Consider the following 18,094-nt stretch of genomic DNA (forward strand, 5'->3'; position numbering starts at 1 on the left):
AGGGTCTAGGCCCGAAACGTCAGCCTTCCTGCTCCTATGACGCTGCTTGGCCTGCTGTGTTCATCCAGCTCTATGCCTTGTTGTCTTAGATTCTCCAGCATCTGCAGTTCCTACTATCTCTGATAGGTTTTTATGCAATTCTCTGACTGGCCAACCGAACTTGCCTCCATCACACTCTGAGGCAATGCATTTCAAATCAAACCACACACTGCGCCAATTTTTTTTCTCTCTCACATCATGATTGGTTTACTGTCATGTAATAATTAGCAACATATACAATCTGTGTTCTCTACTTGTTCATCCTGCTGCCTAAGGGGATAATTTCTTCCCAACCATTATTTAAACCACTATCATTTTGAATTTTTAAAAAATAATTATTCTCTCAACTTCTCCGATGCAAGGAGAATAACTCCAGCTTCTCTTATCTACCTATGTAACTGATGTTTCTTATTCTTAGAACAATTCTCCACTCACGTATAGCCTTTGAAACGGCCCTGACATTTTACTTTTGTGTTTTTTTTTCAAACTGTTGACTGAAAACAAAACGAACAGTTTATAACTAGGGTTTTACAAGGCTGTAAGGGATTTGATATTTACTGTGAACCCTGTTTGTGTAACAATGGGTTCGAGCAAAGCTTGGAGCTAAAGGGTTGTTTACAAGTGAAGCCAATTTGAGTGGCCAGTTATCAATGACAATAGCAAGTTTGTGTTTGTCCCCTCCCAATACTTTGGAACTATTCTAGAATTTAGGAAACTCTGGAACATCAGTGGATTGATTGCTTCTGCAGCTCTCTTTTACAAGCCCACAATGCATGTTGAAAGGTCCAGGAGATTTGTCACCACATGGTCCTGTTAATTCATCCACAGCTCTTTCTTCCACTGATTTTGTTTTTAAGTGTGCCAATCACCAGACCACTGGTTTCCTGTTATCTTTGGAAATATGTGCAAAATGTTTGTTCATAGTCTGCCATTTCTTTATTCCACCTTTTTAATGCATCTATCTCTATCGGGCCGGCCAACATTTCCTCTCACCTCTTCCCATTTTCGTTGCTATAATTTAAAATGTTTTAATGCTTACTGCTAATCTGCCCTTATTTTCTCATTCCTTGATTTATTGTTGTCACGTGTACCGAGGTACAGTGAAAAGGTTTGTTTTGCATATAGTACAGGCACATCATACCATACAAAAATAGGTCATAGGGTGATTGAACGCAGTAAGAAATAAAGTTACAGCTGCAGAGAAGGTGCACAAAAATCAAGATCAATGAGATTTGAAATTTGAGAGCTCCATTCAGCAGTCTGATAACAGCATGGAAGAAACTGTTCTTGAACCTGTTGGTATGTGTGGTTAAGATTTTGTCCATTCTGCCCGACGGAAGAGGTTGGAAAAGATTATAACCAGGGTGGGAGGGGTCTTTGATGATGTTGGCCACCTTTCCGAGGCAGCGAGAAGTGTAGATAGAGTAAATGGATGAATGGTTGGTTTGCGCGTCTGCGCTGTCTTCACACCCCTGTGTAGTTTCTTATGGTCCTGGGCAAAGGAGTTGCTGCACCAAGGCATACTGCATCCAGATAGAATGCTTTCTATGGTGCATCTATAAAAATTGGTCCTTGTTAATTGTCACCCTCCTTTACCACAATTTAAAATCCTCCCAATCTCAGGCTGCAGTTTAGCAGACTACTCTACAGCATTCGCCAAAACTGCAGCCTGTAACTCCCTGACAGCGCTTTGTACAACTAGGTGTGGTCAAGAGAATGGAGAAAGAAAACCAGTTTGGCCAACGACCAGGTCTTCTGTCGGAACTGCCTCATTGACCAGGATGGCAGCTCTAGATGAAGGGGAAAGAGGCAACTTGTCCCTGGCATGATTTGATTGAAAATATTTGAGCGCTGGAAAAATGTCCCACTAGTCGGAGAAATAACTCATCTCAGAAATAATTCCATATATCTACCTTTATCTTAATCAATGAAAACATTTAAATCTGTAATTGGAATGTGATTGCAGAAAAGCATTACGACTTCCATCATTTTTTGCTCGTGGACTTGATTCCTAACTTTGTTGCGAGCAGATATGGGTCTAACCTTTGGGCTACGTTCTCCACCTACACCAACAACACTTCATCACATCTCTAGAGAATTACCTGCAACACAGAGTCATTGTTGATCGAAACAAAAGGATCAAATCACAAACCACATGTGGGGGCCAAGGTAGGATTCGCTGGTCTTGGCCAGGAGCTCACCGGCATGGTGTGCCACAGCTGGTTTGACTTTCTCCTGAAAATCAGTGTCTTGCAATTGCCGTAAGCAACAGCCGATACCTGTGCAGAGGCATCCAGGAGGGAAATGTAGAACATAAAGGCGTTGCAAGGCAGCTGACGGCATGGGCACCAATTCTGGAGCGGTTAAAAAATAGAGGTTGCCCAAGAGGCAGGATCTGGAGTGCAGATAACCTGGAGTTTTGCAGGGCTGGAAACCCCTTTTTAATAAATGAAGATGGGCTTCTCTGTATCACCATGTCAAGGAACTACACTTTTATTAAATCACTCATTGATTAGTACAAAACATCAAGAAAAGAAACCCTTGATTCTAGTCAGCACCTCCTCTTGGTCCTCAGTTAGTTGGCCAAAGCTGGTTTTTGTGGTCAACCTCAAGGCACCTGCACAGACTCCGACAGCCCCCGAAAAAAGGTTACGCGGGACACTGGCCTGTCGAAAAGCAGCTCCAGTACCATGCAAGTCCTAGACTATGGAGCCAGGTGATGGTCACCAGCACCAGAGTTACTCTCCTCTGCAGTCAGCCACTCAGCAGGGGAAGGAAATCGGCGATACTATCCACGTAGAAGTCTGGCACCATCTTCTTGTGCTGCGGAAGCTCGCTGGCCATCTTGGCGTGGACATCCTGCAGACTGGAGACGCCGGTCAACGCCAGCACCGTCCACATCCCGCAGTTGGCGCCAAACAGGATGTCCGTCTCCAGGCGGTCGCCCACCATCAGGGCCCGGGAGGGATCAACGGCACCTTCCCCTCCTTCGCTGGCGATGCAGTCAAACATAAACCGGCCGGGCTTTCCGACGACCGCGGCCTTGCGGCCAGAGGCCACCTCGAGGGCTGCTGTTAGGCTGCCAGTACCTGGGAGGAGAAACGGTGGGAGAAGGAGGGAGGAATGATTTGATTCAATTCAATTCCCAGTGCCCCGAAACACCCCCTCCCCGTCTCATTACCACCCCACTTTGTAGAACAGAATCCTAAGGTGCGGGGAGGCACGGTGTCACAGTGGTTAGCACAGCTGCCTCACAGCGCCAGGGACCCGGGTTCGATACCACCCTCGGGCAACTGTGTGTGGAGTTTGCACATTCTCCCTGTGTCTGCGTGGGTTTACTCCAGATGCTCCGGTTTCCTCCCACAGCCCAAAGATATGCAGGTTAGGGTGGGTTGGCCATGCTAAAATAGCCCGTAGTGTTCAGGAGTGTGTAGATTAGGTGGGTTATATGGGGATGGGTCTGGGTGGGATGCTCCGAGGGTCGGTGTGGACTTATTGGGCCGAAGGGCCTGTTTCCACACTATAGGGATTCTATAAAAACAAAGATAGTGGCTATTTGGCCTATTGAGTCTGCACCAACCCTTTGAACAGCATTCCACCCAAAACCAAATTTCTCCCACCCCTCCACCCAATTCCTGTAGCGCCACATCAATCATGGATAACATTTTTTCTTATGAGTATTCTGTTCATTTCCACAGACAAGAACCTAAATGGAGCAAAGACATGCAAGAGACAACAGGTCTACAGAGATGTAATATTAACTGCTGCACCAGTCTGACACGCAAAAAGCAGCAAGCAAAGTATGGGAGCCCCTTTCCAGGGAGAAAACATTTGAAGTAAACTTTCAGCCCAGAAACTTTTTTCAGATTGGTAGAGGTCCTAGAGACCACAAGTGGAGTTGTGCACACTTTCAATCTGGTATTAATTAAAAACAATATAAAAAAGGTACTGGAGAATTTGCAGCAACAAAAACAGTTAACATATGTTACCAAAACTGAGCGTTTATAACTAAGGCTGAACAGTTCGGGACTCACTCAAAAAAAAAAAGTGACCTGATAAGAGCAGTTTGAGATCAGGGAAAATGTGATAGGGAAAGTAAAGATATTTCCAGTTGTGGGTGAATCAGAACGAGGGTGTGATGGTGGGTGGAACATGAAAAATAGTCGCCTATAAGCACAACAGGGAAACCAAAAGAAACAACTTGAGTTAATGTGTGGAACTCCCTACCATATGAAACAGTTCACTGATTTGACACAGCACCAGCCCTATTAATCCAAAGTTGCTCTCCGAATGAGCAACTTTACTTTCATTCTCCCCAGAGCCTTGCCACGGCTCCTTTTCAGATAACGGGCCGACTCTCCCACGAAAACAGAAAGCCAGTTTGCCTCCACCACGCACAGACACAATGCACTTCAGACCTACGTTGAGGGAAGTGGCGAGGGGGTGCATTTTAGGGGAAGCTAGATAATAAAAAGGATTTGCTGATGGGGTTCAATGAAAAACGGGTGGAAGAAGCATTGAATTGCTGAGTTGAGCTGACTATTGCTGCGTAATTCCCTAGGAATGCTGGCCCAAGGCTCACTTTCAGATGGATCTTCTAGACTTCTGGGTACACACTGCCCTTGTAAAAATGTTGACATCTTACATCAGCATTCTGCTTGACTGGCTTGTTTAAGCAGTTTTGTGGTAGGTTTAACTGAAAGAAAAGCAAGGAGAAAAATTATCAAGCCAACAATGCCTCAAGCTATTGGGACCTACCTGAGCAACGTTTTAAAAGCTATCGGGAAAATGACTTTCTGCGCTTATCCTCCCAAAAACCAAGAGTAGCACAAGAGGGCTGCTCTCTCATTAGGGAAAGACAACCGGCAGCGAGTTTAACCGGAGGGTCATCATGCTTCAGGCAAGGTTGAGGAGAATGTGGACCTTCACGGTAACGCCAGCCACTATGCGAATCGAATCCATGCAGTCGGCATCACTGCAACGCAAACCAATTGTCCAGCCAACTGAGCTAACCCAATCGCCCACCACCACCTTCCCAAACACCAACTCCTAACTGAGCACCTCATCCACCGACACATCTCAGCTCTCTCGTTTCTGACTCAGAAGACTGTGGGCTCAAGTACCATAAAATCTGGACCAATGCTCTCAATACTGGCTCGGAGGCTGCTCTGTTGGAGGTAACGTCTGTCAGATATCAACCCCGGCTTCAGCTGACAAATGATCCCCAGAGATAACAAGGTGTGGAGCTGGATGAACACAGCAGGCCAAGCAGCGTCAGAGGGGCAGGAAGGCTGACGTTTCTGGCCTAGACCCTTCTTCAGAAACGCCCAAAATGTCAGCCTTCCTGCTCCTCTGATGCTGCTTGGCCTGCTGTGTTCATCCAGCTCCACACCTTGTTATCTTGGATTCTCCAGCATCTGCAGTTCCTACTATCTCTGAAACAAATGATCCCCATGTTATTTCAGAAAGGAATGGTGGCAAGTGGATTTACCCTTGTGAACTGGAAATAAAAGCAAGGGCAGGAGGGAAAGTTTGCTTCTACAAACTAAACAGGAAACAATGTTTGTACAGCAGCCTTACATAACCCCACATTCCAGGTCAAAGGATTCCAAGTCTAATCGAACTGCAATTACTGAGGAAATGTAGGAAGCGTGGCGGCCAGTTTGGGTACAAGCCCCCACAACCAGCAAGGTGGCAATCACCATAGAACATAGAACATTACAGCGCAGTACACAGGCCCTTCAGCCCTTGATGTTGCGCCAACCTGTGAAACCAACCTGAAGCCCATCTAACCTAAACTATTCCATTATCATCCATATGTTTATCCAATGACCATTTAAATGCCCTTAAAGTTGGCGAGTCTACTACTTTTGCAGGCAGGGCATTCCACGCCCTTACTACTCTGAGTAAAGAACCTACCTCCGACATCTGTCCTATATCTATCACCCCTCAATTTAAAGCTATGTCCCTTCGTGCTAGCCATCACCATCCGAGGAAAAAGGCTCTCACTGTCCACCCTATCTAATCCTCTGATCATCTTGTATGTTTCTATTAAGTCACCTCTTAACCTTCTTCACAGTTCATCTTTTTATGCTGGCTGACCTGCTAGGGTAAGAGGCTGGCTTTTCTTCAAGGTACTGCAACGGGAACCTCCACGTGGGCAGAGAGAGAGAGACGGAGCCTTGGTTTAACATTTCTGTTGAAGACCCTCCCTCCCCCCTTCGTTCGGTACCATGTTGGCAATTTCAGCCTGGATTGGGTGCTGAAGTCGCTGGAGGGGAGTTACCTACACAATTTCCCGACACAAACCTAGGCAGAACCCATTACCATCGATGGCCCGAGGACCGCTTTGCGGTCATATGAAGCCGGAAATCCGGAGGCATACAAAGTGGTGGTCCCGAAACGCCGGATTAGCAAGGTCAATATTTAGAAAGAGTTGAAAACATGAATGGGAAATGAAGGTAACTGCAGCCAACAAATTCAACACAAAATTACAAATAGACAAACGTGGGATCCATATCTTACTGAGGAACAAATTACTTCCTTACAGCATACCGCCAAGAGGTCCTTGCTCAATCAGCCAACGGAGCTTTATTACACATTACAAAGCTGCACTGGGAGTGAATGTAGTGTCTGTAATTTGCTGTGTTTTTGATGAAGCAGAGAGCAACAAGAGTAACTGGTCCAATTCTTCTCAACAGCAGACTTAGCAAAGTCCTACCCTCCCGAAGTCGGCAGCTGCGATTTTAACTGGAAGGGTATCCTAAGGGGAAACTAACCTCCTCTGATATATGTCCTATAGCAGGAACCTCTAGTATTTCAGCAATCAGCAGGAGCAACACTGCCGGTGTGTCGGAAAGCAGTGGCTGCGTTTCCGGATTATTGGCCGCGATTTGTCCCTTTCACCGATTTTTCTGCTTCAGGTTAAGTGGCCAAATCTCTTGGGGCAACGTACACCCAAGTTAATTCACAGGAGTTGCAGCCACCGGAAAATTAGGCTCCACCTGGCCCACTGTAACTTGTCAGCGAGTGGCCTTGCACACCTCCCCAATTTCCATCACTGCCCCCCTGACTGGTGCTTCTGCCTGGGCTGCAAACTCTGGAATTTCATTTCTACTCATCTATCTTTTAAAACGCACCCCCTCACTCGTCCTAAGTTCTCACGCTTTTTCTTAAAAAGAAGCATTGAGATTTTATGGGACGAGTGTGGCACTGGCAAGGCAGACATCTGGCCTATCACTGGGCCATTTCGGAGGGTAGCTCAAAGTCATCCACATTACAGTGGGTCAGGAGTCACATGTAGGCCAGTTGGGGTAATGATTTCCTTCCCGAAAGGATGCTAATCAACCAGATGAGTTTTTTGCAACAATCTGTCTTCCCATTTGAGTTTCGTTAACTGAAACTAAAATCCACGACCACCCGTGCCCCCAGCCTGGACATTATCATCATGTCGCTGTGGTATAGCGTCATATTTTTGTTTGAGAACACTCACCAAACACGCCTCAGACATTTCACTCAAGTTAAAGGAGTTGTTTAAACACAGGTTGGGGTTCACTCAGGGGGTCAGAGGTAAAACGTTAATGCGCAGGGCTTTATAAATTGGCCACAGCAACACTTCCCTCACACGTAGCACAAACAGAAGTAATCTTTACACAGACAATGCAAAGAGTGCTTAGCTTTAAACTGATTGAAAGTTTAAAGAAAGATTGAAAGGATTGGAAAATAAACCATGCAGACTAAAGAGGCTGATGGCCATCTCAAATGGAAGGAGACTTAAACCAGCTGGCATCTTGGACACTGGTCTCAGGTATGGCTCTGTGGTAGCTCTCTCTGCTAAACTGGTAGCTGGTGGCTTCAATTTTCTTCCCAGACACTAAACGGTATTGCAGGAGTGCGCCAACAGCACAGACACCCCTCCCTCAAATGAGCTATTAAACCAAGGCTCTATCTGCCTTCACGAGTGGACAGACAATCTCACATTTTAAAAAAATGCTGGAAGCACTCAGCTTGCTCCACAGCATCCGTGAAGAGAGAGAAAGAGTTAATGTTTAGACCATTACGACAACTGTTCAGTTTCATAGCAGAGTCGTACTGGATTCAAAACATTGTCAATTTCTCTCTCCATAGATGCGGCCAGACCTGCAGAGTATTTCCACCCCTTTGTTTTTATTTCAGATTTCCAGCATCTACAGTGGAGTGATTTTGCAATAACCTCACTGCACTATTGTGCTGACCACTGTACTTCCTATTGCGCAGTACAGCATGCTCATAAAAAAGCTTCATTGGTTCCGAAAAGCTTTGTGACATGAAGGACCCGCCCATTATTAATAGCTTTCTGTACAGCCTCACCCTCCCCCTCCCCCTCCAAACTACAACCTTTTCGATTTCACTTTGCCCTCAGTCTAGAGTCACATGCAAACCCATCAAAGGAGGCAAGTCCCCATCCCTGAAAGTTACTGCCGAATGAGTTTTTCATGACAATGTGGTGGCCTCATGGACAACATTACCGATACTGAAATTCAATTCCAGATTGACTAATTAAATTTAAATTCCCCAAAATACAGTGGTGGGATTTGAACACTCATATCAGGGGCATTAGTCTGCCCTTCTGTCATAACCAACACATTCTGGTCACCTCATTGACAAACAGGAGCAAGTAAAATCCATGTCACCAAAAGCAAACAACAAATAAAAGGGTGTCAAAAATGACACTCATAGAACCTTCCATGACGTCAGGGTGTTCCAAAGCACCATACAGATAATGGTGAAATCTTTTTGAAGTGTAGTCACCTACAGTCATGGAGATGTACAGCACGGAAACAGACCCTTCGGTCCAACTCGTCCATGCTGAACAGATATTCCATATTAACTTAGTCGTACTTGCCAGCATTTGACCCATATCCCTCTAAACCCTTCCAATTCATATACCCATTCAAATGTTGTAATTGTACCAGCTTCCACTACTCCTTGTGGCAACTCATTCCATACGTGCACTACCCTCTGTGTGAAAAAGTTGCCCCTAAGGTCCTTTTTAAATCTTTCCCCTCTCACCTTAAACCTATGCCCCTCTAGTTTTGGACTCCCCCACCCTTGGGAAGAGACCCGACTATTCACTCTATCCGTGCCCCTGGCGATCTTATAAACCTCTATCAGGTCACTCCTCTGCCTCCAACATTCCAATGAAAACAGCCCCAGCCTATTCAACTTCTCCCATTAGCTCAAACCTTCCAACCCTGGCAACATCCTTGTTAATCTTTTCTGCACTCTTTCACGTTTCACAACATCGTTCCTATAGCAGAAAGGCCAGAATCAAGTGCAGTATTCCAAAAAGGTGACCTAACCAATGTCTTGTACAGCCACATGACCTCCCAACTCCTATACACATCGCACTGACCAATAAAGACAAGAGTATCAAACACCTTCTTCACCACCCTGTCTACTTGTGACAGCTTTCAAGGAATGACGAACCTGTGCTCCAAGGTCTCTTTGTTCAGCAACACTCCCCAGGACCTTACACCATTAGGTGTATAAGTGCAGCCCGGATTTGCCTTTCCAAAATGCAACACCTCACATTTATCTAAATTAAACTCATTTACCTTGCCCTTCACCCCAACAGGAACATACTGTCACTTATTATCTCCTTTTTGAAGGCTTCCCACTTTCCAGCCGTCCCTTTACCTGCAAATATCTACCCCAAACCAACTTTTGAAACTTCTTGCCTAATACCATCAAAATTGGCCTTCCTCCAACTTAGAACCGTAACTTTTAGATCAGGTCTGTCTTTTTCCATAACTATTTTAAAGCTGATTTAAAACTTGTAACACAGGAAGCATGCAAGACAGCAATGCCCATAAGCAACCAGATAACTAGTAACACAAGAACAGGAGTAGATCGCTAAGCATGGTTAACTTAATTTAATCACAGAATATCAGCTACTTTCATATTACTTCCCTTTCGTAGCATCCCTTGATGTCATTAGTCTCCAGAAACCTACATATTTCTGTTTGTTCAAGACAACGATTCATCTTCCAGAGTCCTCTGGGGTAGAGAATTCCAAAGATTCATCATCTTCTTCCTCATTTCAGCCCTAAATGGCCTGCCTTTTATTTTGAGACATCCTCTGGGTCTACACGCTCCTGCTAGGAAACATATCCTATCTAAACCCATCCTGTAAGATTCTGCTGTTTTTAAAACACTCGAGAAGACAAACTCAGTTTTCCTTGATCCCTATTGATAGGGGAATCACGTCAGCCTCAGGATTAGCCTGGGGAACGTCTGATGCATTTTCTCAAAGTACATTCCTGATTAGATAAGGTGGTCAAAAACTGGATACAATACTTCAGATGCAATCTCTATTACAACAGCAAGACACCTCTACCTATCATAGACACCTTTACCTATCACAGTGCAAACAAAGGCCATTTGGCCCATCAAGTCTGCACCAACCCTCAAAAACATGCAACCCAGACCTAGCTCTGCATTTGCAATTGGTAACCCACCTAACCTACACATCCCTGAACACTATGGGGTAGTTTAGCATGGCCAATCTACCTAACCTGCACATCTTTCGACTGAAAACTCCAGCACCTGGCAGAAACCCATGCAGACATGGAGAATATGCAAACTCCACACAAGGCTGGAATCAATCCCATGTCCCTGGCCTTGAGAGAGAACAGTGCTAACCACTGTGCCAACTTGTACTTAAATCCCTTTCAATGTAGGCCAACAGACCATTTGCCTTCCTAATTGCTTCCTGAACCTAACTTCAAGTACAGAAATTTCTGGAGAAACACAGCAGGTCAGGCAGCCATCTGTGGAAGAAGCAAAGTTAACATTTGAAATTCACAGACCGTTCTTCAGAACTGGCAGTTATCTCTGCTTTTCCTCCACAGATGCTGCCAGACCTGTTAAGTTTCTCCAGCAGTTCTTTGCTTCATTTTACATTTAAAATCAAATGACTCATTAACAATGATGGCCAGGAGTCCCTTTGGACAACCACACTTCCCAACCTCCCTCCATTTAAGAAATATTCTGCAGTTTTGTTCTTCTACCAAAGTGGATAACTTCACACATTCGCATTGTTTTCCATTTGCCGTTTTCTAGCCCATTCACTTAACCCGTCCAAATCCCTGTGAACTAAAATTAGTTTTAGTGATACTGATTGAGGACAGGTCATAGAAGCATACGGCACAGAAACAGACCCTTCAGTCCAACTAGTCCATGCCAAACATAATCCCAAACTAAACTAGTCACACCTGCCTGCTCCTGGCTCATATCCCTCCAAACCTTTCTTATTCATGCACTTACCCAAAATGTCTTTTAAATATTGTAATTGTACCCGCATTCACTATTTCCTCAGGAAGTTCATTCCATACACAAACCACTTGGTAAGAAATTTGCTAATGTCTTCTCATCATAAAAATGTGTCCCCTACTTTTGAAATCCCCATCCTTGGGAAAAGACAAGTACCATTAACCCTATCCATACCCCTCATTATTTTATAAACTTCTAGAAGGTCCTCTCGCAATCTCCTAGGCTCCAGTGAAAATATTTGATGGGACATCAGAAATGACTCCTTTGCCCTTGTAAATTGCACGAAGGTATTTCAAATGCACCTAAGCGGTCCAAGTGTCTTGTTTTAACATCTCAACTAAAGGATTCCATCATCTCAGTGTCATGCTAGAAATGTCAGCCTATATTATGTCCAGCAAACTCTATTTTAACCGGTACTGTCAATAAAGTCAAAAATTATATGTCAGACACAGGAACTTTACTCAATTATCATAATCTCCAATTAGTCAGTGAGAATGCTCTGTACCTTAAATAATAATGCGACTTATTTAAGCAATATATGCTGTAAATAAAGTATAATAATCACGTGTATACACCTTACATTACTCAGGGTCTGTTTTTAGATTGATTGTGTGGGCCTCTTGATCAATCAGAATATTTGACCAACTGGCACACTCCTGGTCCCTAAAAAGTTCCTGCTGTGAAGTCTCTGGAGCGAGACTAAACCAAAACCTTCAGGCTCAGGACAAGAAAGCTACAGCAGTCACATCAAAAGCAAGGATGAACCTGACTTCCACTCTATAAGGAAAGAAATCATATTCATAAAGCATCCTTAGCGCAGGAAAGCAGGCAGAGGTTTTAGGAGGAGTATGATGAAACATTTGACACTGAGCCAGACAAGGTGAGCTGGCACTTGGTTAAAGCAGCAGGGTTTTAGGCCTGTCTCAAAAGGAGTAACCCAACCAAAAGAAGGTATTCCACAGCCAAAAGGTCTAGGCAGCAAAAGGCACAAGTTACCAACAAATAAAGAAATGAGGGATTTAGAACAGACCAAGAGTTGGAAGGTTTACAGAGAAAGGAAAGAGAGAAAAATTAAAGCAGGCACAGGAATAATAAGGACTTCAGGTGCCATTAACCTGACCACATTGCATTGCAACTGGACTGAGATGGGGGTGGGGGGAGTGAAATTGAGGGGGTGGGGGTGTCACCGTCACGGAATGATTATGAATGATTGTGCAGGGTGGTGGGGGAAGGTGAGATTAGGGGAGGGAGGGGGGTTACATCAGTTGTTGGTGAGCGGGGTGACAATTCAGTATCAATGCTCGGGAGTTGGACGGGGACGTCAGAGTGTTTCCAAGTTAACATTTCGCCCAGAAACCTCCCCGGCCCGCGGCGGCTCTCACCTGGGACCACCCTCCCTCCTTCCCGGGGGTGCCAGGGGTCGGGGTCGGTGGCCACGAAGAGGCAGCGAGGGTCCTGCAAGAAGCCGCACGCCCGGGACAGCCGGCCGAAGCTGAACCCCTCGTCGTAGCCGACCAGGACGGCCCTGACCCCGGCGGAAGACGCGACGACCTCCTCCTCCTCCTCCTCCTCCTCCTCCTCCTCTTCCCCGGGGTGTTCGCCTCCTCCCAGAGCCCGCAGGCCGACCGCCGCTAGCTCGGAGCGCAGCCCGGGGCTACCCAGCACATAGACGGTCGGGGCCGAGGATGGGGATGGGGCCGGGGCCAGGGCCTGCCGCAGGTACAGGGCCGAGCAGCGGGCCGTGTTGAGGAGCTGCCGGGCCCGCACGGGTAGGCCCAGGCGCCGGCATTTGTCGAGCAGGCCCCCGGCCGTGCAGCTGCCGTTGTTGCTCAGCAGGTAGACCCGCTTGCCCAGCGCCTGCAGCCGGCCCAGCAGCTCGGCCGCGCCGCTCAGCACCCCGTCCCGGCCTTTCCACAGCACCCCGTCGCAGTCCAGCACGAAGCTGTCCACGGCGCCCAGCAGCAGCTCCCGGGCCCCGCTCTCGCAGCTCAGCCGCCGGCAGCAGCTCCGCGCCGGAGCCAGACCGGCCCTACCGGCCGCCGCCATGTTGAGAAGGGCAACGGGGCGTGGGCACGCTCCGATTGACAGCCTGGCGCAGCCAATCGTCATGGCGTCCGTCGCGACTGCCGCGCCACAAACCCCGCCTTCGTTCCACTACCGACCAACCACAGACAGTCTCTTCCGAAAAGCCTGGCGCTGATTGGATGTTTCTCCGCGGAGGAAGGCGGGATCCCGGCTGCCCGACGTATGCCGTGCATCCAATCACAATCAACGGCGTGACGTTTGTCCCGGCTGCCGGGGTTGTGGCGGAACACTAATTTTGATCGACGTCCAATGTAACCAATGAACGAGGAGTCGGCTTGTTGTTTATTTTCTGCAGTAACCTAGGCTGTAGTACCCGGTGTGGCTTCCTCTACATCGGGGAAACCAAGCGGAGACTTGGGGACCGCTTTGCAGAACACCTACGCTCTGTTCGCAACAAACAACTGCGCCTCCCAGTCGCGAACCATTTCAACTCCCCCTCCCATTCCTCAGACGACATGTCCATCCTGGGCCTCCTGCAGTGCCACAACGATGCCACCCGAAGGTTGCAGGAACAGCAACTCATATTCCGCTTGGGAACCCTGCAGCCCAATGGTATCAACGTGGATTTCACAAGTTTCAAAATCTCCCCTCCCCCTACCGCATCCCAAAACCAGTCCAGCTCGTCCCTGCCTCCCTAACCTGTTCTTCCTCCCACCTATCCCCTCCTCCCACCTCAAGCCGCACCTCCATCTCCTACCGACCAACCTCATCCCGCCCCCTTGACCTGTCCGTCCTCCCTGGACTGACCTATCCCCTTCCTAACTCCCTACCTACACTCACCTTTACTGGCTCCATCCCCGCCTCTTCGACCTGTTTATTTCCTCTCCACCTATCCTCTCCTCTATCCCTATTCTATCCGCCTCCCACTCTCTCCCTATTTATTTCAAAACCCCCTTCCCCTCCCCCTTTTCTGATGAAGGGTCTAGGCCCGAAACGTCAGCCTCTCTGCTCCTATGATGCTGCTTGGCCTGCTGTGTTCATCCAGCCCTGCACCTTGTTGTCTCTGCGTTCAATTTAGTCTAGTTAGACTTCAGCAGGGCTTTTCATGAGGTATTGCATACGGGAGACTGACAGTGAAGGTAAAACCCCTTGGGAACCAGGGCTAACTGGATCCAGAATTGGCAAATTGTACCAATTGGCAAAGTGGCAGGAAGCAGAGGGTGATGGTGGTGTGCTGTGCTTTTGTGACTGGAAGTATGTGTCCAGTGAGATTCCATAGGGATCAGTGTTTGAGCCCTTGCTTTTTGTGGTGTATTTAATGATTTCGACTTGAATGCAGGAGGGTTGGTCATTGAGTGCACCAATGACACAAAAATTGATGGGTGGTAAAAAGTGAGGAGGATAGTCTTCACTTACAGTTGGGCTGATCAGTGGAACTCCACATCTTCCATTTCAGAGGGTGGGCATTGAGTATTTTGCAAACATCGTTGGTTGTAGGGAGATTGACATTTTCTGTGGGACTTGAGAGGAGACAGGAGTCCTCAATGTTTCCCAAAGTTTTGTTCACCTATCTTGCAGTGAGGCCGGCGGTTTTAATAGATCATTCAACTTCAGACTGCCCTGTATTAAATCTCGTGTCCTTAACTGAGCGCCTTCTCTCATGTCCTTATCCCAAACCACCACAACCAGGCTGCTAGCAAAACCAACACATTGTCAGCTATTAATGGTCCCCATTGATTCCACCCAAGATTGACTTTTACCCATTCCATTGTCCGCTCAGCTGTTGTTTTCCCCCTCTCCCTGGGTTTCACCTCCACCCATCCTTTACTCCATCACCCCCCTCCACCCATCCTTTACTCCATCACCCCCCTCCACCCTTTGAGGAGACTTTTGCCCACCCGCCCCCCATCTTCCCCAAATGAGACTGACTCCCCTAGGATCAGGTGATGAATCTGCTGGTTGGGGTGAGGAGCGGGGGAGCGGAATTGGGGGCCATTCTACTGATGCAGGCAGGAATCCCATTGGAGCAGATGGAAACACCAGTTCATATTTTACAATCCACCCGATGGTAAACTACAGTGACCTCAATGGAGCCTCAGGGTTAAAGGTAAAGCCAGCATCACCCTGTACCCTGGCAGTGATCCAAAGGGTAGCTCAGGTTAAAATTGCTCCGGTGCCCAGGAAATTGGGAACAAGAGGAGGCCATTCAGCCCCTTTTTTCTAATGCGATTCAATGAGATCATGTTGGGCACATACACCAACTCTTTCCTAGCTCCCATCAGCTCTGAAGAAGGGTCAGTCGACCTGACACTCTGCTTTCTTTCTCTCTCTCTCCCTCTCACTCTCTCTCTGTCGCTTCCAGGCCTGCTGAGCTTCTCCAACAATTTTTCTGGTTTTGTTCTTGTCTTCCAGCATCCGCGTTTTTTATTCTTCCTTGCCCCCTCCCCACCTCCCTCCCCTACCCCCATCAACTCCACCGCCCTCCCTCCCCCACCTCCCGGAGAGATTGAATCTGAAAAGAAAAGTTTTGTTTTGTTCGAGACTTTTGAGATCTGAGCACGTAGCCTCCTCAAAATCGAAAGTACAAGGAATCAGCAGCAGCTGACCCAGAGGAAAACGAAATTTAACCACCACGTCAGATTAAAGGGCTGGGCCGGGGAGGGATTGGGACGGAAGGACGGTGTCAACTCTCTAACAGCCGGGGGGAGCCGAGAATGGGCTGTAACTGGAGCGAGCTATGTGGAGATCCGTCCTCGGACCCCGAGCCCATCGTGGTCCCCTCTCCCAGAGCGGGGACCCTACCGCCTGTTGCCAGCGTCCAGCCTGTTATACGCGGCTACCGGGAGCTGAGCGATGGACACGACCCCCAGTCAATCGCGAATTGGCTGCAGTACGGGAGACAGGGCTACAGGACGGTGAGCCAGGAGCAGGAGGAGGAAAAGGACAGGTCTGACGGCGTACAGGAGATCGATTGGCAAAGTAAGAAGAATGACGAGCACCTCTTCTTCGAGACTTTCTTCTCGGTGTTGCACCGCGTCCGGGGCTATCACGGCACTCTCCAGCGCTGGAGGAACGACCTGCAGCGGGCACACAGAGAGGGCACCCACGTCCTAGACTGGTCCTACATCTGGCGCAAGGATGGCATCGGCTACCTCCAGACGCTGAGGCTGGTGCAGGAGTTGGTGGAAGATGAGCCCTTCACCCTCGCGGATCTGGTTAAGCTGGAGGCTTCGGCGAAGAGGGTGGTGAAGCAGAGGAAGAAGGAATATCATCGTGCCCAGTGTCAGGGAAAATCCAATTCGAGGCACCAAAAGGTCCTGCAGGCCTGGGCTAAGGTCGTGGAAACCCTAGAGTGTCATATCTAATAAAATCACACCGTGTGAAAATCTGATGAAGGACATGCACCATCAACCGTACCCCACAATCTCCCAAGACATCCTGCACCGAACATTTTACTAGGTCCTGCTGAAGGCCTTTGAAGCACAAAGATGGAAGATTGAAATTTTTGCGTAATGGACAATTAATGTTAAATCGGAGAGTGACTAATATTGGCTAGCCAGAGGGTGTGAATGATAAAGATGGGGTGTAGGTCACAGACCAGTCTCAATGCACCCCACCCCCACCCCCTGTTCCTAATTTCCTGGGTACAGGAGCAATTTTAACCTGAGCCACCCTTTGCATGGATGCCAGGGTACAGGGTGATGTTGGCTTTACATTTAACACTGAGCTCCATTGATGTCACTGGAATTTATGATCAGGTGGAGTGTAAACTATCAACTGGTGTTCCATCTGATCCAGTGGGATTCCTACCTGAATGAGACACAGCAAAATAATCCCAATCCCTGCTAAACCACAACCCCACCCCCGCCACCCGACCCTACCAGGCAGGTTCATGGCCTGATCCTAGGGGAGTCAGCTTGTCTCAGTTAGAGAAGGTACTTGGACTGGATGGGGGAAAGGGTCTCAACATGCTAGTTGAGGGAATGAGAACATGGGAACAGGTCAGGAAGCTCCTGACTGCTATCCAGTGGGTGACAGGAACATAAGAGAGTGGAGAAGGAGCTGACCATTCAGCCCATCAAGCCTGCTTTGTCATTACTCCATGTTTCCCACAAACTTTACATGCCCTGGAGAGGTCAAAAATATGTCTATCCCAACCCTCCAGTTGCAGACAGTTCAGGGAAAGTTCATTAGATTAACTCAAAAGGTGAACAGCTTGTCCTATGAGGACAGATTGAGCAGTTTAGGTCTCTGCTCACTAGAGTTTAGAAGAATGAGAGGAAATCTAACTGAGGCATATAAGATGGTGAGGGGGTATTGACAGAATAGACATAGAGAGAATGTTTCCTCTTGTAGGGCAATCTAGAATAAAGAGGTCACTGTTTTAGGACAAGGCAGTAGCAGATTTAAAACAGAGATGAGGAGGAAATTACTTCTCTCAAAGAGTCATGACTCTATGGAATTCAGAGAGACCGCCATGCCAGCCCACTGAGGAACTGCCACGCCAGCCCACCAAGAGACCACCATGCCAGCCCACCGAGAGACCCCCACATCAGGCCACCGAGACCACAACGCCAGCACACCGAGAGACCACCATGCCAGCCCACCGAGAGACCACCATGCCAACCCACCAAGAGACCACCATGCCAGGCCACTGAGAGACCACCACACCAGCCCACTGAGAGACCACCATGCCAGCCCACCGAGAGACCACCAT

General features: G+C 47.8%; 1 protein-coding gene across 1 annotated transcript; it reads right to left on the bottom strand.

Annotated features, from left to right (window-relative positions):
- Positions 1–2,516: 2,516 nt before the first annotated feature.
- Positions 2,517–14,070, bottom strand: LOC109936084 (chronophin-like). Its single transcript, XM_020534697.2, has 2 exons — positions 12,735–14,070; positions 2,517–3,128 (listed from the first exon to the last, which is right to left on the bottom strand). The coding sequence occupies exons 1-2, from the start codon at positions 13,459–13,461 to the stop codon at positions 2,794–2,796; spliced, it is 1,062 nt and encodes a 353-aa protein (XP_020390286.2). The 5' UTR covers positions 13,462–14,070; the 3' UTR covers positions 2,517–2,793.
- Positions 14,071–18,094: the final 4,024 nt, after the last annotated feature.

The sequence above is a fragment of the Rhincodon typus genome, chromosome 35 (genome assembly GCF_021869965.1).
Source record: "Rhincodon typus isolate 14 chromosome 35, sRhiTyp1.1, whole genome shotgun sequence".
Lineage (NCBI taxonomy): Eukaryota > Metazoa > Chordata > Chondrichthyes > Orectolobiformes > Rhincodontidae > Rhincodon > Rhincodon typus.